Below are 23,709 nucleotides of genomic sequence, written 5' to 3'. Positions count from 1 at the left end.
GCTTCTCTGTTACCTGCTACAGTTCTCCAGATGATGGTCTAACAATGTAGCTTCTCTACCTGCTACAGTTCTCCAGATGATAGTCATTCCATGTAGCTTCTCTGTTACCTGCTACAGTTCTCCAGATGATGGTCTTGTCCATGTAGCTTCTCTGTTACCTGCTACAGTTCTCCAGATGATGGTCTTCCCATGTAGCTTCTCTACCTGCTACAGTTCTCCAGATGATGGTCATTCCATGTAGCTTCTCTGTTACCTGACATAGCCTTTCCTACCACCACGGCTTGTTGCAGTACCCATCCTTTCTGCACAGCTCATTAGCTGCCAGTATATTTATACCACTTAATGACAAAGCTACTTTTTAAAACCCTATGTCCATCCTCCTCAGTGACAACACACTCTGTCTGTCTGTCTGTCTGTCTGTCTGTCTGTCTGTCTGTCTGTCTGTCTGTCTGTCTGTCTGTCTGTCCCCTGAATATCTGTCAGCCCACATTGAGACTGGCTCCAGAATGTCCCCCTATTCCCTAGACAGAGAAATAGGGGACCATTTGGGACACATCCAGAGACAGAGTAGAGAAATGTAATTTAAGATCCTCTCAGTAACAGCAGACCGACTCAAACAGCCTCCCAGATAGAAGGACAGACTGATGTTGCACTGCTTTTCATTCTATATGGGATCACAGAGTCCTCTGACTTTGGTCTTCGCTAGAAACAGAGAGAGAAGATGGAGAGAGAGAAGAGAGAGAGAGACAGAGAGAGAAGATGAGAGAGAGAAGAGAGAAAGAGAGAGACAGAGAGAGAAGATAGAGAGAGAGAAGAGACAGAGAGACAGAGAGAGACAGAACGAAAGAGAGAGAGACAGAGAGAGAGAGAGAGAGAGAGAGACAGAGAGAGACAGAACAAAAGAGACAGAGAGAGAGAGAGACAGAGAGATAGAGAGAGAAGATAGAGAGAGTGAGAGACAGAGACAGAACGAAAGATAGCGAGAGACAGAACGAAAGAGAGAGAGAGACAGAGAGACAGAGACAGAGAGACAGAGAGAGAGATTGAGAGAGAGTGAGAGACAGAAAGAGACAGAGAGACAGAATGAAAGAGAGAGAGAGAGAGAGTCACTAGTTAACAACAGCAATTAAGACATTGTAATTAGCTTCCTTGTTTAATCAGGGCCAGGCCTAATTAGTTTGAACGTTCCTTTGAAAACACAAACAGAGGGAGATAGGTCATGAGTCGTGTGTGTGTTCCTGGCTCCAAAGGTGAAAACCTAACAGGGTTTAATGTCGACAGGCATTAGTGGAGTCTCAATACTGTTGAACCTCCTCAATGGGCCTTTATTGACTTAGCCAAATACATGATATAGGTTCTGACTACACTGACTTGGTCAAATACAGTTAGGGCCATATCCGATTTGGAGTTCATTAGTTACCTCAATGCAGCATACACACAGGGGTCTGTTTGGCTCGATAGCAAACCACATACCCACAGAAGCTAGAGCTAGCTTTGCTAGCATATGGAAGGTAATGAATTGGCAGTGGTGGAAAAAGTACCCAATTGTCATACATAAAATGACTCAAGTGAAAGTCACCCAGTAAAATAGTACTTGTGTAAAAGTCTAAAAGTAATTCCTGATATCAGTCAAACCAGACAGCACAATTTTCTTGTTTTTAAAAAATTTTATTTTACGAATGGTCAGGGGCACACTTCAACACTCAGACATAATGTACAAATGAAGCATTTGTGTTTAGTGAGTCTGCCAGATCAGAGGCAGTAGGGATGACCAGGGATGTTCTCTGTTTAGCGAGTCCTCCAGATCAGAGGCAGTTGGGATGACCAGGGACGTTCTCTGTTTAGTGAGACCTCCAGATCAGAGGCAGTAGGGAGGACCAGGGATGTTCTCTGTTTAGTGAGTCCTCCAGATCAGAGGCAGTAGGGAGGACCAGGGATGTTCTCTGTTTAGTGAGTCCTCCAGATCAGAGGCAGTAGGGATGACCAGGGATGTTCTCTGTTTAGTGAGTCCTCCAGATCAGAGGTATCAGCACCAGGGATGTTCTCTGTTTAGTGAGTCCTCCAGATCAGAGGCAGTAGGGAGGACCAGGGATGTTCTCTGTTTAGTGAGTCCTTCAGATCAGAGGCGGTAGGGATGACCAGGGATGTCCTCTGTTTAGTGAGTCCTCCAGATCAGAGGCAGTAGGGATGACCAGGGATGTTCTCTGTTTAGTGAGTCCTCCAGATCAGAGGAGGTAGGAAGGACCAGGGATGTTCTCTGTTTAGTGAGTCCTCCAGATCAGAGGCAGTAGGGAGGACCAGGGATGTTCTCTGTTTAGTGAGACCTCCAGATCAGAGGCAGTAGGGAGGACCAGGGATGTTCTCTGTTTAGTGAGTCCTCCAGATCAGAGGCAGTAGAGATGACCAGGGATGTTCTCTGTTTAGTGAGTCCTCCAGATCAGAGGCAGTAGGGAGGACCAGGGATGTTCTCTGTTTAGTGAGTCCTCCAGATCAGAGGCAGTAGGGATGACCAGGGATGTTCTCTGTTTAGTGAGTCCTCCAGATCAGAGGCAGTAGGGATGACCAGGGATGTTCTCTGTTTAGTGAGTCCTCCAGATCAGAGGCAGTAGGGAGGACCAGGGATGTTCTCTGTTTAGTGAGTCCTCCAGATCAGAGGCAGTAGGGATGACCAGGGATGTTCTCTGTTTAGTGAGTCCTCCAGATCAGAGGCAGTAGGGATGACCAGGGATGTTCTCTGTTTAGTGAGTCCTCCAGATCAGAGGCAGTAGGGATGACCAGGGATGTTCTCTGTTTAGTGAGTCCTCCAGATCAGAGGCAGTAGGGATGACCAGGGATGTTCTCTGTTTAGTGAGTCCTCCAGATCAGAGGCAGTAGGGATGACCAGGGATGTTCTCTGTTTAGTGAGTCCTCCAGATCAGAGGCAGTAGGGATGACCAGGGATGTTCTCTGTTTAGTGAGTCCTCCAGATCAGAGGCAGTAGGGAGGACCAGGGATGTTCTCTGTTTAGTGAGTCCTCCAGATCAGAGGCAGTAGGGATGACCAGGGATGTCCTCTTGTTATCTGTATCTTCCTCTACTTCTCATGTTCCTCTCCTCTCTCTCCCTGTATCACAGCTCCGTGTGGGGGGAACCTGACGGGCCGTAATGGGCTGATCCTGTCCCCAGAGTACCCCGAGCCGTACCCCCACGGGCGAGAGTGCGACTGGACCGTCTCTGTCACCCCTGACTACGTCATCGCACTCAATTTCAACCAGTGAGCAAGACGCTAATTACATCTAATTACATCCTAACGTCCAATCAAATGTTCACTTTGTCGAACATTGATGCCATTGGGAGACTTCCAAGTCGAAGTTTTGGATTCTCCCTCGTAGAGAACATGCATGGACAGTGTCAATGTTGAGGTCAACTAATATCAACATGTCTGTGCTATTAGCACCCACGTTATTCCCTGGTCAGTTCATATGGTCTAGAATACTCCTCACCCACGTTATTCCCTGGTCAGTTCACATGGTCTAGAATACTCCTCACCCACGTTATTCCCTGGTCAGTTCATATGGTCTAGAATACTCCTCACCCACGTTATTCCCTGGTCAGTTCATATGGTCTAGAATACTCCTCACCCACGTTATTCCCTGGTCAGTTCACCTGGTCTAGAATACTCCTCACCCACGTTATTCCCTGGTCAGTTCACATGGTCTAGAATACTCCTCACCCACGTTATTCCCTGGTCAGTTCACCTGGTCTAGAATACTCCTTACCCACGTTATTCCCTGGTCAGTTCATATGGTCTAGAATACTCCTCACCCACGATATTCCCTGGTCAGTTCACCTGGTCTAGAATACTCCTCACCCACGATATTCCCTGGTCAGTTCATATGGTCTAGAATACTCCTCACCCACGTTATTCCCTGGTCAGTTCACATGGTCTAGAATACTCCTCACCCACGTTATTCCCTGGTCAGTTCATATGGTCTAGAATACTCCTCACCCATAATATTCCCTGGTCAGTTCATATGGTCTAGATTACTCCTCACCCACGTTATTCCCTGGTCAGTTCACATGGTCTAGAATACTCCTCACCCACGTTATTCCCTGGTCAGTTCATATGGTCTAGAATACTCCTCACCCACGTTATTCCCTGGTCAGTTCACATGGTCTAGAATACCCCTCACCCACGTTATTCCCTGGTCAGTTCATATGGTCTAGAATACTCCTCACCCACGTTATTCCCTGGTCAGTTCACCTGGTCTAGAATACTCCTCACCCACGTTATTCCCTGGTCAGTTCACATGGTCTAGAATACTCCTCACCCACGTTATTCCCTGGTCAGTTCATATGGTCTAGAATACTCCTCACCCACGTTATTCCCTGGTCAGTTCACATGGTCTAGAATACTCCTCACCCACGTTATTCCCTGGTCAGTTCATATGGTCTAGAATACTCCTCACCCACGTTATTCCCTGGTCAGTTCATATGGTCTAGAATACTCCTCACCCACGATATACCCTGGTCAGTTCACCTGGTCTAGAATAGTCCTCACCCAATTCTTGACACAATTATATTTTCTAATGTAACCAGTTCTCTCCTTCTCTGTGTTGTTTAGGTTCAGTCTGGAGCCCAGCTATGATTTCCTCCATATCTATGACGGTCCTGACTCCCTCCACCCTCTGCTGGGGAGTTTCTACGGTACTGACGTCCCCGACCGCATCGAGAGCAGTTCCAACACGCTCTTCCTCGCCTTCCGCAGCGACGCGTCGCTCAGCAGCAACGGCTTCATCCTGCAGTACACAGGTAGATCGCCCCCTAGTGGTGGGAGGACTAAAGTGCTTATCTGTTTTTGTTATTTTGTATTGGTGGTACATTTAGGGATGATTTAGGTTCTGTGTATTATTTTACTTACTTGGGTTTGTCTGTCCTTAAAAACATATTATTATCATCAGTTTGGGTATTAGCTAGATAAGCTAAAAAGTAATGCATTGTGGTTTTTAAATCACGTGTGATTTACCCTTGTTGTGTACAACTCATTTTAGTCTCTGACTGCTAGTTTGTAACTGGCTTTTTTTATATGTTATGCCTGCTCTGAGGATTTTTAAAAACCTTGTGATTCTTTTTGTTTCAAACTCCTCTTCAAGCATATTGCTGTAAAAGGATTCACCCCTGTGTGTGTGTGTGTGTGTGTGTGTGTGTGTGTGTGTGTGTGTGTGTGTGTGTGTGTGTGTGTGTGTGTGTGTGTGTGTGTACTTACCGACCTTGTACATTGTTCCTTTCAACTTCCGACTGTTTCCACTTCAAATTGCTCTGGATTAGTTGTGTCAAAACGTCTTCAGAGAAGAAACGGTGCTTTAACGCGTTGTCTTGATCACCCACTCAATGGACCGTGTCTGGGCTTAATTATCGACCCCTAGCTTTTCTAGTAGCGAACCTGAGAATAATTATGAACACTATATATATATATATATATATATATAAATGAGAGAGGGAGAGAGAGCTCTGTTTGATCATTGCCTCTCTGTCGTCGGTGCCACACTAAAGGCTTCTCATACATTTTAGCAATCGTCCGTTTGATGTCACACACACTCCTCTATCTCGCTGCGTTGACCGACCACGCTTTTGTGGTTTGTTTGGGGCACGACGGTACAGTACACACTGTTTATACAGGATCACAGACGATCATAGTCATTCAAGATCACAGGCTCCCCTGTGTGTGTGTGTGTGTGTGTGTGTGTGTGTGTGTGTGTGTGTGTGTGTGTGTGTGTGTGTGTGTATGTGTGTGTGTGTGTGTGTGTGTGTGTGTGTGTGTGTGTGTGTGTGTGTGTGTTGGTGTTGGTGTTGGTGTGTGACGGGTCTGGTAACTGATTTGTGTGTTGTGTTTGTGTGTGTGTGTGTGTGTGTGTAACAGTTGGTTGACAGGTCTGGTAACTGATTTGTGTGTTGTGTGTGTGTGTGTAACAGTTGGTTGACAGGTCTGGTAACTGATTTGTGTGTTGTGTGTGTGTGTGTGTAACAGTTGGTTGACAGGTCTGGTAACTGATTTGTGTGTTGTGTTTGCAGGTTGTTTCTCAGGGGGCTTGGATCCTGTAGTGGTAAATATCTGTTATCAGGAATAGAGGATTAAACATAATTGGAAATTATAGGGGCAACATCAGTTGGGACTTTAATTTAAAAGACCTGGGTTTATAGTCTAGAGATCTCTGCATCCATAAGGCCTATTGTGTTAGAGTAGTTTGGGGTAGTCAGGGTCTAAAAGACAGGGGGTAAACTCTGTTTGGGGTAGTCAGGGTCTAAAAGACAGGGAGTAAACTCTGTTTGGGGAAGTCAGTCTAAAAGACAGAGCCTGTAAACTCTGTTTGGGGTAGTCAGGGTCTAAAAGACAGAGCCTGTAAACTCTGTTTGGGGTAGTCAGGGTCTAAAAGACAGGATGTAAACTCTGTTTGGGGTAGTCAGGGTCTAAAAGACAGGGAGTAAACTCTGTTTGGGGTAGTCAGGGTCTAAAAGACAGGATGTAAACTCTGTTTGGGGTAGTCAGGGTCTAAAAGACAGGGGGTAAACTCTGTTTGGGGTAGTCAGGGTCTAAAAGACTGAGCCTGTAAACTCTGTTTGGGGTAGTCAGGGTCTAAAAGACAGGGGGTAAACTCTGTTTGGGGTAGTCAGGGTCTAAAAGACTGAGCCTGTAAACTCTGTTTGGGGTAGTCAGGGTCTAAAAGACAGAGCCTGTAAACTCTGTTGGGGTAGTCAGGGTCTAAAAGACAGGGGGTAAACTCTGTTTGGGGTAGTCAGGGTCTAAAAGACAGGGAGTAAACTCTGTTTGGGGTAGTCAGGGTCTAAAAGACAGAGCCTGTAAACTCTGTTTGGGGTAGTCAGGGTCTAAAAGACAGGGAGTAAACTCTGTTTGGGGTAGTCAGGGTCTAAAAGACAGGGAGTAAACTCTGTTTGGGGTAGTCAGGGTCTAAAAGACAGAGCCTGTAAACTCTGTTTGGGGTAGTCAAGGTCTAAAAGACAGGGGGTAAACTCTGTTTGGGGTAGTCAGGGTCTAAAAGACAGGGGGTAAACTCTGTTTGGGGTAGTCAGGGTCTAAAAGACAGAGCCTGTAAACTCTGTTTGGGGTAGTCAGGGTCTAAAAGACAGAGCCTGTAAACTCTGTTTGGGGTAGTCAGGGTCTAAAAGACAGGGAGTAAACTCTGTTTGGGGTAGTCAGGGTCTAAAAGACAGGGGGTAAACTCTGTTTGGGGTAGTCAGGGTCTAAAAGACAGAGCCTGTAAACTCTGTTTGGGGTAGTCAGGGTCTAAAAGACAGAGCCTGTAAACTCTGTTTGGGGTAGTCAGTCTAAAAGACAGGGGGTAAACTCTGTTTGGGGTAGTCAGGGTCTAAAAGACAGGGGGTAAACTCTGTTTGGGGTAGTCAGGGTCTAAAAGACAGGGGGTAAACTCTGTTTGGGGTAGTCAGGGTCTAAAAGACAGGGGGTAAACTCTGTTTGGGGTAGTCAGGGTCTAAAAGACAGGGGGTAAACTCTGTTTGGGGTAGTCAGGGTCTAAAAGACAGAGCCTGTAAACTCTGTTTGGGGTAGTCAGGGTCTAAAAGACAGGGAGTAAACTCTGTTTGGGGTAGTCAGGGTCTAAAAGACAGAGCCTGTAAACTCTGTTTGGGGTAGTCAGGGTCTAAAAGACAGGGAGTAAACTCTGTTTGGGGTAGTCAGGGTCTAAAAGACAGAGCCTGTAAACTCTGTTTGGGGTAGTCAGTCTAAAAGACAGGGGGTAAACTCTGTTTGGGGTAGTCAGGGTCTAAAAGACAGGGGGTAAACTCTGTTTGGGGTAGTCAGGGTCTAAAAGACAGAGCCTGTAAACTCTGTTTGGGGTAGTCAGGGTCTAAAAGACAGGGAGTAAACTCTGTTTGGGGTAGTCAGGGTCTAAAAGACAGAGCCTGTAAACTCTGTTTGGGGTAGTCAGGGTCTAAAAGACAGGGAGTAAACTCTGTTTGGGGTAGTCAGGGTCTAAAAGACAGGGAGTAAACTCTGTTTGGGGTAGTCAGGGTCTAAAAGACAGAGCCTGTAAACTCTGTTTGGGGTAGTCAGGGTCTAAAAGACAGGGGGTAAACTCTGTTTGGGGTAGTCAGGGTCTAAAAGACAGGATGTAAACTCTGTTTGGGGTAGTCAGGGTCTAAAAGACAGGGGGTAAACTCTGTTTGGGGTAGTCAGGGTCTAAAAGACAGGGGGTAAACTCTGTTTGGGGTAGTCAGGGTCTAAAAGACAGGGGGTAAACTCTGTTTGGGGTAGTCAGGGTCTAAAAGACAGAGCCTGTAAACTCTGTTTGGGGTAGTCAGGGTCTAAAAGACAGAGCCTGTAAACTCTGTTTGGGGTAGTCAGGGTCTAAAAGACAGGGAGTAAACTCTGTTTGGGGTAGTCAGGGTCTAAAAGACAGGGGGTAAACTCTGTTTGGGGTAGTCAGGGTCTAAAAGACAGAGCCTGTAAACTCTGTTTGGGGTAGTCAGGGTCTAAAAGACAGAGCCTGTAAACTCTGTTTGGGGTAGTCAGTCTAAAAGACAGGGGGTAAACTCTGTTTGGGGTAGTCAGGGTCTAAAAGACAGGGGGTAAACTCTGTTTGGGGTAGTCAGGGTCTAAAAGACAGGGGGTAAACTCTGTTTGGGGTAGTCAGGGTCTAAAAGACAGAGCCTGTAAACTCTGTTTGGGGTAGTCAGGGTCTAAAAGACAGGGAGTAAACTCTGTTTGGGGTAGTCAGGGTCTAAAAGACAGAGCCTGTAAACTCTGTTTGGGGTAGTCAGGGTCTAAAAGACAGGGAGTAAACTCTGTTTGGGGTAGTCAGGGTCTAAAAGACAGAGCCTGTAAACTCTGTTTGGGGTAGTCAGGGTCTAAAAGACAGAGCCTGTAAACTCTGTTTGGGGTAGTCAGGGTCTAAAAGACAGGGGGTAAACTCTGTTTGGGGTAGTCAGGGTCTAAAAGACAGGGGGTAAACTCTGTTTGGGGTAGTCAGGGTCTAAAAGACAGAGCCTGTAAACTCTGTTTGGGGTAGTCAGGGTCTAAAAGACAGAGCCTGTAAACTCTGTTTGGGGTAGTCAGGGTCTAAAAGACAGGGAGTAAACTCTGTTTGGGGTAGTCAGGGTCTAAAAGACAGGGGGTAAACTCTGTTTGGGGTAGTCAGGGTCTAAAAGACAGAGCCTGTAAACTCTGTTTGGGGTAGTCAGGGTCTAAAAGACAGGGAGTAAACTCTGTTTGGGGTAGTCAGGGTCAGCTTCGAATGTATTACTGAATTTCACTAAACACGCTGTGGTTGAATAAGGAACACCATTTTGGGTAATATGGGTACTTTACATTTTGGAATGGTAGATCGTAAAAGTCATAAGAGATAAAAGGAAAGGAGAGATGAAAAGGAAAGGAGAGATGGAAGGAAAGGAGACATTACATGAAAATAATAGCCTATACCTTCTGTTTGGCATCATTTTAGTAAACATTACATTTTGGTTAATGGGAAATACAAGTTTGGGTTTTGTGTAAAATCCCTGTTTAAAATACAAGTTTTAAGCTGGGTTTTGTGTAATGGAGAGGAGAGGAGAGGAGAGGAGAGGAGAGGAGAGGAGAGGATAAGAAAGGAGGAGAGGATATGAGAGGAAACTAGATCATAGGATTGGAAGGGATAGGACCTGTTGCTAAAGGGCCGTCTTATTTCTGTTGGTAATGTTATTGTGACCTGTTGCTAATGGCCCGTTAGCAACAGGTCACAACAACATTACCAACAGTAACAAGACGGCCCGTTAGCAACAACATTACCAACAGTAACAAGACGGCCCGTTAGCAACAGGTCTCAACAACATTACCAACAGTAACAAGACGGCCCGTTAGCAACAACATTACCAACAGTAACAAGACGGCCCGTTAGCAACAGGTCACAACAACATTACCAACAGTAACAAGACGGCCCGTCAGCAACAGGTCACAACAACATTACCAACAGTAACAAGACGGCCCGTTAGCAACAGGTCACAACAACATTACCAACAGTAACAAGACGGCCTGTTAGCAACAGGTCACAACAACATTACCATCAGTAACAAGACGGCCCGTTAGCAACAGGTCTCAACAACATTACCATCAGTAACAAGACGGCCCGTTAGCAACAACATTACCAACAGTAACAAGACGGCCCGTTAGCAACAGGTCTCAACAACATTACCATCAGTAACAAGACGGCCCGTTAGCAACAACATTACCAACAGTAACAAGACGGCCCGTTAGCAACAGGTCACAACAACATTACCAACAGTAACAAGACGGCCCGTTAGCAACAACATTACCAACAGTAACAAGACGGCCCGTTAGCAACAGGTCACAACAACTGTCTTTGGAATGACCGTACTTGCGTTTACTGTTAAGGAGTGCAGGGTCAAATCTGATCGGTCATTCTGTGGTCATTATTTGTACACATTGAACATGGCGTTTGCCTTGTGCTTTCTCAAGGTGAGGCCGTTAGCTCTACATTCAACTAGGACATTAATCTCATGTTTATTTAAGTCTGATGTTTGACGTTGAAGATTAATGGAGTGGCTTGTTCCTCTGCTATGTTTATAATCTATGTATTTCGATCTGTGGTCCAGGGCTCTAGCTAGGAGCTGTGTACAGCTACACACACACACACACACACACACAGAGTTCTGGTTCAGGACTGAGACAGACAGTTGTGTGTAGTCAGCAGACCTTTGGACAGAGCGATGTCACTCTCAATAAGTTCCTTGTCCTGACAGTCTGTCTGTTTGTCTTACTCCTTACCTTTACCAGTTAGAGATGGGAGGGGAGGTAGGGGGAGAGAGGGAGAGGTGGAGATGGGAGGGGAGTTAGAGGGAGGGAGAGGTGGAGATGGGATAGGAGTTATCGGGAGAGAGGGAGGGAGAGGTGGGGAGGGGAAGTGGGGGAGAGATGCACGGAGAGGTGGAGATGGTAGGGAGAGGTAGGGGGGATAAGGAAGGGAGAGGTGGAGATGGTAGGGGGGATGGTAGGGGGAGAGAGGGAGGGAGAGGGGAGACAGTAAGGTGAGAGAGGGAAGGTGGAGATGGTAGGGTGAGTGAGAGAGAGAGAGAGAGGGAAGGAGAGGGGGAGATTATAGAGGAAGAGAGGGAGGGTGCGGTGGAGGGATTTTGTTTTTTTGCCTCCCTAGTCCTACCTCTTTCAGCCAAAGATGAGAGGGTACTGGCATGCTAGAGAGAGAGAGGGAGAGAGAGGGAGAGAGAGGGAGGGACAAGGAGAGAGAGCGAGAGAGAGCGAGAGAGAGCAAGGGAAAGGGAAAGGGAGAGAGTGAGAGAGGGGGGTGGAAAGTAGGATGGAATGGGAGATGGAGGGATGGAGACACATTCAGAAAATAAATGAACCAAAAACAAATTGAACGAATCAAATCACACCATCTGTCTTCAGGTCTTTCACCAGTCCATCTTAGTTTCTTCAGCTGCATATCTGCAGATATATAACCCTACATATTTCCTGTCTGATTTGTTGGCTAGTTGATATATTTTTGGTTGTATTTTTTTATTTCACCTTTATTTAACCAGGTAGGTCAGTTGAGAACAAGTTATCATTTACAACTGCGACCTGGCCAAGATAAAGCAAAGCAGTGTGACAAAAACAACAACACAGAGTTACACATGGAATAAACAAATGTACAGTCAATAACACAATAGAAAAGAAAAATTGAAAAATCTATGTACAGTGTGTGCAAATGTAGAAGAGTAGGGAGGTAAGGCAATAAATAGGCCATGGAGGTGAAAATAATTACAATTTAGCATTAATACTGGAGTGATAGATGTGCAGATGATGATGTGCAAGTAGAGATACTGGGGTGCAAGAGGGTAAGTAATGTCGTGTCTTTGGCAACAATTTGGTCTTTCAGTAGCAGTCAATTATTAATCGACACCTTATTTAGTCTCATCTGAAAGTTCTAAATTCTTGGTTATCTTCCTGGCTAAGAAGTTGAATCAGCAATACAAAATGTGGTTTAATTATTTATTTGCTAAATACCTAAACAAATCACACAAATGTTCACATACACAGGATGGGTCATACATTGATTGCTAATTATGTCGTAAAAGAAAAGGTCCCTAGCGGATGGAACAGATATGACGGCTGGTTACACAAAGAGACGGGGTTGGGTTTGAATGAGAGAGCGGGAAGACTGAGGAAAAAAGGGAGAAGCTATGCTATCGTAAATACAGAATCTTATGCATTCTAAATAACCGCCCATTTGGAAAAGGAAAAATGCAAGGAATATTTACACTGAGGTGTGCTTCAATAGGTTGGTCGTAGATGGAAGGCCGTGTTGCTCAACAGAGATCTTCCTTGTCCTCTGAAGAATGTCTCTGGTGGTAAACTGGCTATGCTACAGTATCGTCGTAGTGTGTTAGACTGGATACGTCGTCCGTCCTTTCCTAGCCCATGTTTACAGTTGCTGCGGCTAACTCGATCAGCTAGGAGGTCTCACTTCTTTAGTGAGTAAGAGTTCAAAGTTCATACCAAGTTGCCGTACTTTTAGCTCATGCTATATTCTGGCTGGTATAGTCGAAATTCATCCTTTCGGAGTGTCGACCGTCATCTTCACGCTGAAATTCGATGCTAATTTCATTAGGTTCTTAACTTAGCCCTTTCAATGTGGGGACCGAGGTAGTTTGTGTGATCGGTAAGTTGCTCTTCAAGCTGATGCTTAAAGTTAGTTTAGGGAGATGTAAGACTCCAACTTCAGTGATTTTTGCAATTCGTTCCAGTCACTGGCAGCAGAGAACAGGAGAACAGGAAGGAAAGTCGGCCAAAGGAGGAATTGGCTTTGGGGGTGACCAGTGAAATATACCTGCTGGAGCGCGTGCAATGGGTGGATGTTGCTATGGTGACCAGTGAGCTGAGATAAGGCAGGGCTATACCTAGCAAAGACTTATAGAGGACCTGGAGCCAGTGGGTTTGGCGACGAATATGTAGTGAGAGCCAGCCAACGAGAGCATACAGGTCGCAGTGGTGGGTGGTATATGGGGGCTTTGGTGACAAAACGGATGGCACTGTGATAGCTGGATGTAGTCAGCAATATTTAAGTCTGCATACTGTATTTCCTGTCTGATTTGTTGGCTAGTTGATATATAACTCTATACTGTATTTCCTGTCTGATTTGTTGGCTAGTTGATATATAACTCTATACTGTATTTCCTGTCTGATTTGTTGGCTAGTTGATATATAACTCTATACTGTATTTCCTGTCTGATTTGTTGGCTAGTTGATATATAACTCTATACTGTATTTCCTGTCTGATTTGTTGGCTAGTTGATATATAACTCTATACTGTATTTCCTGTCTGATTTGTTGGCTTGTTGATATATAACTCTATACTGTATTTCCTGTCTGATTTGTTGGCTAGTTGATATATAACTCTATACTGTATTTCCTGGCTGATTTGTTGGCTAGTTGATATATAACTCTATACTGTATTTCCTGTCTGATTTGTTGGCTAGTTGATATATAACTCTATACTGTATTTCCTGTCTGATTTGTTGGCTAGTTGATATATAACTCTATACTGTATTTCCTGTGTGATTCTGTCTTTTGTTTCCTTTCTGTTATTTTATTAATATTTTGGGGGGTCTTCATCCTGATTCTGAAGTCTGATCAACAAACTAAAGTAACCCTGTCTTTCTCCATCCACAGAGAATCATACTAAAGTAACCCTGTCTTTCTCCATCCACAGAGAGTCATACTAAAGTAACCCTGTCTTTCTCCATCCACAGAGAGTCATACTAAAGTAACCCTGTCTTTCTCCATCCACAGAGAGTCATACTAAAGTAACCCTGTCTTTCTCCATCCACAGAGAGTCATACTAAAGTAACCCTGTCTTTCTCCATCCACAGAGAGTCATACTAAAGTAACCCTGTCTTTCTCCATCCACAGAGAGTCATACTAAAGTAACCCTGTCTTTCTCCATCCACAGAGAGTCATACTAAAGTAACCCTGTCTTTCTCCATCCACAGAGAGTCATACTAAAGTAACCCTGTCTTTCTCCATCCACAGAGAGTCAAACTAAAGTAACCCTTTCTTTCTCCATCCACAGAGAGTCATACTAAAGTAACCCTGTCTTTCTCCATCCACAGAGAGTCATACTAAAGTAACCCTGTCTTTCTCCATCCACAGAGAGTCATACTAAAGTAACCCTGTCTTTCTCCATCCACAGAGAGTCATACTAAAGTAACCCTGTCTTTCTCCATCCACAGAGAGTCATACTAAAGTAACCCTGTCTTTCTCCATCCACAGAGTCATACTAAAGTAACCCTGTCTTTCTCCATCCACAGAGTCATACTAAAGTAACCCTGTCTTTCTCCATCCACAGAGAGTCATACTAAAGTAACCCTTTCTTTCTCCATCCACAGAGAGTCATACTAAAGTAACCCTGTCTTTCTCCATCCACAGAGAGTCATACTAAAGTAACCCTGTCTTTCTCCATCCACAGAGAGTCATACTAAAGTAACCCTGTCTTTCTCCATCCACAGAGAGTCATACTAAAGTAACCCTGTCTTTCTCCATCCACAGAGAGTCATACTAAAGTAACCCTGTCTTTCTCCATCCACAGAGAGTCATACTTTGAGCTTGTGTTTCTTGTCTTATTCGGTCCAGTTCGACTAACTAACTCTCCCACTCTCTCAATGCGGATATCCCTTGAAATCGAATTTTATATTCTAATCCAGTCTGATTAACACATTCTCTCTCTCTCTAACTCTCTCTCAGAGAACCCTAGAGAGTCATGCTTTGATCCTGGGGTGGTGAGGAACGGTACCAGGGTAGGAGCTGACCTTAAGCTGGGTTCAACCACCACCTACTACTGTGATAGTGGATACACTCTGGAAGGAGAACCCACACTGACCTGCGTCATGGGGTCAGACAGCAAGCCCTCCTGGAACAAACAAAAACCCATCTGCATAGGTAACGTACCGAGAAAACAAAATAGATAAATCAATGATTGAGTTAGAAAACACTCTCAAGGTAACAAACCAACATCCTTTTGTAAACAATTGTTTTTAGTAAGTAATTTTTTTTTTAAATGATAATAATCTCTGCAAATCTGCATAGAACGTTGTGTACTTGAGTGAGTCGGTGCGTATTCTGTATGTACACTGATTGGACGAAACATTAAGAACACCTGCTCTCTCCATGACATAGACTGACCGGGTTAGCCTACCATTTAAAGTATTTTATTAGGCCTATGTGGTCTATAGGGAATATACCGACGCACAGACAACACGGCATATAAAATGTCATCGTCATTGTCAAATCAAATGTCATTGTCAAATCAAATGTCATTGTCAAATCAAATGTCATTGTTAGCATACTGTATATAAACAATATAATATAACAATTGAGATGTACAAACTATGGCATAAGTGAATGATCACCGTATAAGAGGCAATCCGTAACTTCGATTAATACATTAATGAGCGAGCTAGGATGGATCTAGTCAATATAACTATTTGTTAAGCACTTTTGAAATGTACAGCGACAGAACTCAGAACAGGCGCTGTTCTTACAGTGTTCTCCCTGTACACCAAGTCAGAACTGTACGATAAATTAAGGGGACGTATAAGCAGACGATGAAAGTTCCTACAACATTTGATTACATTTCTCTAAAACAGGCTATAGACTATATGTGCACCACCAACTTAGAACAGTAGGCTAAGTTATGAGGGGGAGAGGGACCAAATTATTAGGGTGAGGCACATGGGCTACTAACAGCTTACTACACAACCTACATTTCATATTACTTTCTTAGCTGCAGAATACATATCTCCCTGGCATATTATATCATTTATACAACAGCATACAATACATTTTTGGCTCAACGTTGTTGTGCTGTGCCCACTTGAACAGGAAGTTGGCGCGGTGGTCTTTTATCATCAAAGTTTGTCATTCTCTGGATTTACTTTCAAGACACCTGGGAACTCGGACAAAACCGAGTTCAAATCAGGAACGTCAGTGATCTTATATATGACTCCCAATCAGGAACAACGATCCCCAGCTGTTCCTGATCAGGAGTCACAAGACTAACCCAGAAACAGACATACTTGACAACACATACAGACTTCTTCTGCCACGTCCTGACCAAAATACAACACCACTACTCCCTCTGCTGGTCAGGACGTGACAGTGATCTTCCGTTGGGAAGTTGGAAGAAATACTACACCACTACTCCCTCTGCTGGTCAGGACGTGACAGTGATCTTCCGTTGGGAAGTTGGAAGAAATACTACACCACTACTCCCTCTGCTGGTCAGGACGTGACAGTGATCTTCTACACCACTACTCCCTCTGCTGGTCAGGACGTGACAGTGATCTTCCGTTGGGAAGTTGGAAGCTCTAGAAAGAGGTCTGATTTCCAGACTTGGAATTCCGAGTTGGATGACCGTTCAAAACGTAATTTTCCCAATCAGAGCAAGTTTTTTTTTCCTGAGTTCCCAGTTGTCTTGAACTCACTGAAGTCAGAGATTTCCCAGTTCTGAGTTGTCTTGAACTGACTGAAGTCAGAGATTTCCCAGTTCTGAGTTGTCTTGAACTCACTGAAGTCAGAGATTTCCCAGTTCTGAGTTCCCAGTTGTTTTGAACACGGCAAAAGTCTTGCTGGATTGACAGCATGGCCAATGTATTTAACCTTTCCGGCCCATGGTGTTGAGTGTCAATGTTTATCCTTTTAAGGAAAATACACCCTTTCAAACAGATGTTTTACATACTTTTACACCCAGACTTGGACCACACACCCTCTCCACCGAATCTTCCTTCCACACCACTCATTGTTGAATTTGCGAATTTCCGACTTGTGGTGTAATGTTCAACGGCCGATGAGCATCGTTACGTTTCATCTATAATTTATCTTCATGTGACAAGGATTGAAAAGTATTTGCCAGTAGATTTGACTTGATTCATGATGATGACTTCTTGTCTAGCTTGTTAGCTAAGATTTTGAAAGTATGATGTTGACATGATCAGTCCAATCAAAGCTATGGTAGATATAATGTGATGTAACATCATTTTATATGTGGCCAATGACCTTGAGCCTTCTTGGACAGACACTCTTCTACTGTAAATCTATGGCAGCACCCAAAGGGGGGGTTGAACTGCTTAGCTCTCCCTGTAGATTCTGCATTATGTAATATCCACATTAGTAACAGAACATTGAGCCAATCACGACGCAACTAGAGAAGATTACCAATGCCTAAGCTCTGTGCTTTCGCCTGCATTTTGGAGCTGCCTTACTCAAGAAGGAGACCATGTTTGCATACAGCTTTATTAAATCAGGTGTCTGCCCCACCTGCCCTGAATAACAGGTCACCACTGTGTATACCTCAGGGTTGTGTGTCAACATGTATAATCCTATCCACAGGGCTTCCAGTATCTCTAGTAAAGACGAATCAGGGAATCCCCTGTTCAGTATTTCCACTTTCAACCTAACATGTACATTTGAGGCGTGATACCTGCAATGTCTTTCTGCTTCAACCTAACATGTACATTTCAAATTAAATAAACGTTTATTGATCACATACATATTTAGAAGATGTTATTTTGGGTATAGTGAAATGTTTGTGTTCTTAGCTCTAACAGTGCAGTAATATCTAACAATACACAACAGTAAATCAAATCAAATGTTATTTGTCACATGCGCCGAATACGGTAAGGTGTAGACCTTACCGTGAAATGCTGAATACAACAGGTGTAGACCTTACCGTGAAATGCTTACTTACAAGCCCTTAACCAACAATGCAATTTCAAGAAAAATAAGACTTAAGAAAATAGGAGCAGTTGCCATACCAGGCGGTGATGCAACCAGTCAGGATGATCTTGATGGTGCAGCTGTATATATTTTTTGAGGATCTGAGGACCCGTGCCACATCTTTTTAGTCTCCTGTGGGGGAATACCCATTGTCGCTTCTTGGTGTGTTCAGACCATAATAGTGTCGTGCCCTCTTCCCCACCGCCTTGGTGTGTTCAGACCATGATCAGACCGTGTCTCTACTATGATTCAATTATACGGCTATTTTATCAAATTGATGACCTAACGTTTAATTGATTACGTGATTGAACTATGAATAACCTGTGGCACCATGGAAGCATTAGTTTATATAGAGCGGTTATCTCCCGAACCCACTCTCTTTAAGATCTTTTATATCAATAGCAGTCAATTATTAATCATTATTAATTGTTACCTTCTATCAGTCTCATCTGAACTTCGTAAAATTCTCGGTTATCTGCACGAAGCCTAGCATAATTATGACTCAGAAATAAACAAATTGGCAGAAATAAACAAATTATTTATTTACTAACTAAATAATCACAGAAATGCATAAACAAACTAACAGTAGATATTGGTTACTAACAATGATGGAAAAGTCCCTAGTGGACTAAGCCGATATCACGGCTTGGTAAAGAAAGCGGAGGGGGTGTGGACTGAGAAAGAGCGGGAAAGACAACATGGATTCATTACACACAGTCTATAATTATATTAATTGAAATGTTAATCCTTTGCCGGTGAACGGCCGCTCATTCGAAAAGAAATTGCAATTTCTATTTACGCCTGTATGTCGTTGTTGTCTTCTCTGTTGGAATCCTCGATCGTCTTGTAGGGTTCATCAGAGTCTCTGGTTGACTTCCATTGAAGTCACAAAGTCTTTCGTGGTTGTAGGCGGTTAGAATGGATACTTCAGAGTACCGTTCGGAGGTGTTCTCATGGAATAGATGCTTCGGAGGTTGTCGGTATTCTCGTCCTAGGTTGGCGTAATTTCCTACGTAATTTCTAGCTGCAGTCTAGTACGTCAAGAAACTACGTGTCGTCAATAATTTCTCACTTATTAACAGTTTCGTGTGAATCTGATAACTAGAATGTGTAGACTTTCCAAGATACAGTGTGTCATCCTATCATCAGATATAATGTCCCAGACAACAACTGATCTGACATCATATGATGTTGTCCCAGACAACAACTGATCTGAGATCATATGATGTTGTCCTATCATATGATATAATGTCCCAGACAATAACTGATCTGAGATCATATGATGTCCTATCATCAGATATAATGTCCCAGACAACAACTGATCTGAGATCTTTTAAGTACCAATGGACACTTTGAACTGGTTGGATTACAAAAATATTGTTCCATTCCCCAACGTTTTTATGTTACTGTATTGCAAAGTCTTTCTCTGTGGTAACAAAGGATTTTCAAAAGTCCGTTCTATAGAGTGGAGAGAGAGAGAGAGTTTCGGTATTTATGGGGGGGTCATAAACCAGTGGGGGGGAGAGAAAGGGGGTTTTATGACCCTCACCCAACAGGGCAAAGTCATGAAACCTCTCACTCCTCATAGTGTGTTGGTGATGTGGACACCAAGGAACTTGAAGCTCTCAACCTGCTCCACTACAGCCCCGTCGATGAGAATGGGGAGTATTATCAGTGCAGTATTATTATTATTATCTAACAATTCACAACAATACACATAAATTTTTAAAGTAATAGAATGGAATTAAGAAATATATAAATATTAAGACGAGCAATGTCGGAGTGGCATTGACTAGAATACACTAGAATACAGTAGAATACAGTATATACATATGAGATGAGTAATACATAGACTAAGATACAGTAGAATAGGATAGAATACAGTATATACAGTATATACATATGAAATGAGTAAAACAGTTTGTAAATATTATTCCATTATTAAAGTGTTCCATTATTAAAGTGACCAGTGATTCCAAGTCTATGTATATAAGGAAGCAACCTCTAAGGTGCAGGGTTGATTAATCGGTTGGTAGCCGGCTAGTGACAGTGACTGGCCAGTTAGTGATGGCTATTTAACAGTCTGATGGCCTTGAGATATAAGCTGTTTTTCAGTCTCTCGGTCCCAGCTTTGATGCACCTGTACTGACCTTGTGGATGATAGCGGAGGTGAGCAGGCCGTGGCTCGGGTGATTGATGTCCTTGATGATCTTTTTGACCTTCTTGTGACATCGGCTGCTGTAGGTGCTCCTCTCTGCTGTCTCATGAAGTCCACCATCAGCTCCTTTGTGTTGTTGACGTTGAGAGAGAAGTTAGGTTATTTTCTTGGCTCCACTCCTCCAGGGCCCTCACCTCCTCCAAGAAGGCTGTCTTGTCATCAGTGGTGGAAAAAGTACTCAAATCAAATTGTATTAATCACATGCGCCAAATACAACCTTACAGTGAAATGCTTACTTACGAGCCCCTAACCAACAATGCAGTTTAAAAAAATACAGATAAGAATAAGAAATAAAAGTAACAAGTAATTAAAGAGCAGCAGTAAAATAGCAATAGTGAGACTATATACAGGGGAGTACCGGTACAGTGTCAATGTGCAGGGGCACCGGCTAGTTGAGGTAATATGTACATGAAGGTAGAGTTATTAAAGTGACTATGCATTATTAAAGTGACTATGCATAGATGATAACAACAGAGAGTAGCAGTGGTGTAAAAGGGGGGGCAATGCAAATAGTCTGGGTAGCCATTTGATTAGCTGTTCAGGAGTCCTTTGGATTGGGAGTAGAAGCTGTTTAGAAGCCTCTTGGACCTAGACTTGGCGTTCCGGTACCGCTTGCCGTGCGGTAGTAGAGAGAACAGTCTATGGGGTGACTGGAGTCTTTGACAATTTTTAGGGTCTTCCTTTAACACTGCCTGGTAAAGAGGTCCTGGATGGCAGGAAGCTTGGCCCCAGTGGTGTACTGGGCCGTTCGCACTACCCTCTGTAGTGCCTTGTGGTCGGAGGACGAGCAGCTGCCATACCAGGCAGTGATGCAACCAGTCAGGATGCTCTCGATGGTGCAGCTGTAGAACCTTTTGAGGATCTGAGGACCCATGCCAAATTTTTTCAGTCTCCTGAGGGGGAATAGGTTTGTCGTGCTATCTTCATGACTGTCTTGGTGTGTTTGGACCATATTAGTTTGTTGGTGATGTAGACACCAAGGAACTTGAAGCTCTTAACCTGCGCCACTGTTGATGAGAATGGGGGCGTGCTCTGTCCTCTTTTTACTGTAGTCCACAATCATCTCCTTTGTCTTGATCACATTGAGGGAGAGGTTGTTGTCTTGGCACCACACGGCCAGGTCTCTGACCTCCTCCCTATAGGCTGTCTCATCGTTGTCGGTGATCAGGCCTACCATTGTTGTGTCATCGGCAAACGTAATAATGGTGTTGGAGTCATGCAGTCATGAGTGAACAGGGGGAACATGAGAGGACTGAGTACGCACCCTTGAGGATCAGCGTGGCGGATGTGTCATTACCTACCCTTACCACCTGGGGCGGCCCATCATTATTGATGAGCTTTGAGGGCACTATGGTGTTGAACGCTGAGCTGTAGTCAATAAATAGCATTCTCACATAGGTGTTCCTTTTGTCCAGGTGGGAAACGGCAATGTGGAGTGCAATAGAGATTGCATCATCTGTGGATCTGTTGGGGTAGTATGCAAATTGGAGTGGGTCTAGGGTTTCTGGGATGATGATGTTGATGTGAGCCATGACTAGCCTATGAAAGCACTTCATGGCTACAGACGTGAGTGCTACGGGTCTGTAGTCATTTAGGCAGGTTACCTAAGCTTTCTTGGGCACAGGCACTATAGTGGTCTGCTTAAAACACGTTGGTATTACAAACTCGGACAGGGAGAGTTTGAAAATGTCAGTGAAGACACTTGCCAGATGGTCAGCGCATGCTAGCAGTACACATCCTGGTAATCCATCTGGCCCTGCGGCCTTGTGAATGTTGACCTGTTTAAGGGTCTTACTCACATCGACTGCGGAGAGTGTGATCACACAGTCTACTGGAACAGCTGGTGCTCTCATGCATGTTTCAATGTTATTTGCCTTGAAGCGAGCATAGAAGTAGTTTAGCTCGTCTGGTAGGTTCGTGTCACTGGGCAGCTCTCGGCTGTGCTTCCCTTTGTAGTCTGTAATGGTTTGCAGGCCCTGCCACATCCGAGGAGCGTCAGAGCTGGTGTAGTACGATTCGATCTTAGCCCTGTATTGATGCTTTGCCTGTTTGATGGTTCGTCGGAGGGCGTAGCGGGATTTCTTATAAGCTTCAGGGTTAGAGTCCCGCTCCTTGAAAGCAGCAGCTCTAGCCTTTAGCTCAGTGTGGATGTTGCCTGTAATCTATGGCTTCTGGTTGGGGTATGTACATACGGTCACTGTGGGGATGACGTCATCGATGTACGAATTGATGATGCCAATGACTGATGTGGTGTACTCCTCAATGCCATCGGATGAAACCCGGAACATATTCCAGTCTGTGCTAGCAAAACAGTCCTGCAGCCTAGCATCTGCTTCATTTGACAAATTTTTATTGATGTAGTCACTGGTGCTTCCTGCTTTAAGTTTTTCTTGTAAGCAGGAATCAGGAGGATAACATTTTGGTCAGATTTGCCAAATGGAGGGCGAGGGAGAGCTTTGTATGTGTTTCTGTGTGTGGAGTAAAGGTGGTCCAGAGTTATTTTCCCTCTGGTTGCACATTTAAAACATGCTGATAGAAATTTTGTAAAACGGACTTAAGTTTCCCTGCATTAAAGTCCCCGGCTACTAGGAGCGCCGCCTCTGGGTGAGTGTTTTCTTCTTTACTTATGGCGGAATACAGCTCATTCAATGCTGTGTTATTGCCAGCCTCTAACTGTGGTGTAAACAGCTACGAATTATACAGATGAAAACTCTCTAGGTAGGTGGTGTTGTCTACAGCTTATCATGAGATACTCTACCTCAGGCGGGCAATAGCTCGAGACTTCCTTAGATATATCGTGCACCAGATGTTATTTACAAAAATACATAGTCCACCGTCCCTTGTCTTACCAGACTTACCATATGCTGCTGTTCTATCCTGCCGGTACAGAATGTAACCAGCCAGCTGTATGTTGATAGTGTCGTCGTTCAGCCACGACTCCGTGAAGCATAAGATACTACAGTTTTGTCCCGTTGGTAGTTTAATCTTCCCCGTAGGTCATCTATTTTTATTGTCCAAAGATTTTTAGTAGCAGAATGGAAGGTAGTTGGGGTTTATTTAATTGCCTATGAATTCTTCTTCGTCGTAGTGTTTAGCAGAGGATCAAGCTAGTCTGTCTAATCTGACCTGCAGGCTTCAGCAGCAAAGCTTATCTCTTCTCCTCACTAAAAGCACGTTTGCTAGCAGAATGGAAGGTAGTTGGGGTTTATTTAATTGCCTATGAATTCTCAGATGGCAGTTCTCAATTGTCATCCTTGAGTAAAAGTAAAGATACCTTTAATAGAAAATGACTCAAGTAAATGCGAAAGTCACACAGTAAAATACTACTTGAGTAAAAGTCTAAAAGCATTTGGTTTTAAATATACTTACGTATCAAAAGGAAATGGAATCTATAAAATGTACTTCAGTATCAAAATTAGAAGTAAAAGTATAATATAAATCACTTCAAGTTCCTTATATTAAGCAAACCAACATACTTTAACTTGAAGCAACCACATATTTAGTAATGGAGCACATTCTGATTGGCCAGTGAGGGGTTAAGATTTGACCCTCCTTCAACTTGTCTATTCATCAAAACCCAGCCCTTTCGCGCCACCGCCAGCTACTGCGACCATAATTCTAGTTGTGAAAATAGCTGAAATATTTCTGACACACCCCTGAACCTATAAAGCACTTAGATTTATGTTAGGTTTATTAAAATAGATCCCTTGGTA

At 43.9% G+C, this 23,709-nt stretch overlaps 1 protein-coding gene across 1 annotated transcript in view; it reads left to right on the top strand.

Moving 5' to 3' along the window:
- The window catches only part of csmd2 (CUB and Sushi multiple domains 2), a 338,221-nt gene that overhangs the window by 140,331 nt on the left and 174,181 nt on the right, over positions 1-23,709 (top strand). Inside the window, exons 26-28 of the mRNA XM_029734626.1 lie at positions 3,114-3,252; positions 4,603-4,790; positions 14,749-14,943. Of these exons, the coding sequence (XP_029590486.1) occupies positions 3,114-3,252; positions 4,603-4,790; positions 14,749-14,943 (522 nt within the window). The remainder of the gene's footprint in view (positions 1-3,113; positions 3,253-4,602; positions 4,791-14,748; positions 14,944-23,709) is intronic.

The sequence above is a fragment of the Salmo trutta genome, chromosome 36 (genome assembly GCF_901001165.1).
Source record: "Salmo trutta chromosome 36, fSalTru1.1, whole genome shotgun sequence".
Taxonomy (NCBI): Eukaryota; Metazoa; Chordata; class Actinopteri; order Salmoniformes; family Salmonidae; genus Salmo; species Salmo trutta.
This window is presented reverse-complemented; position numbering and strand designations above follow the sequence as displayed.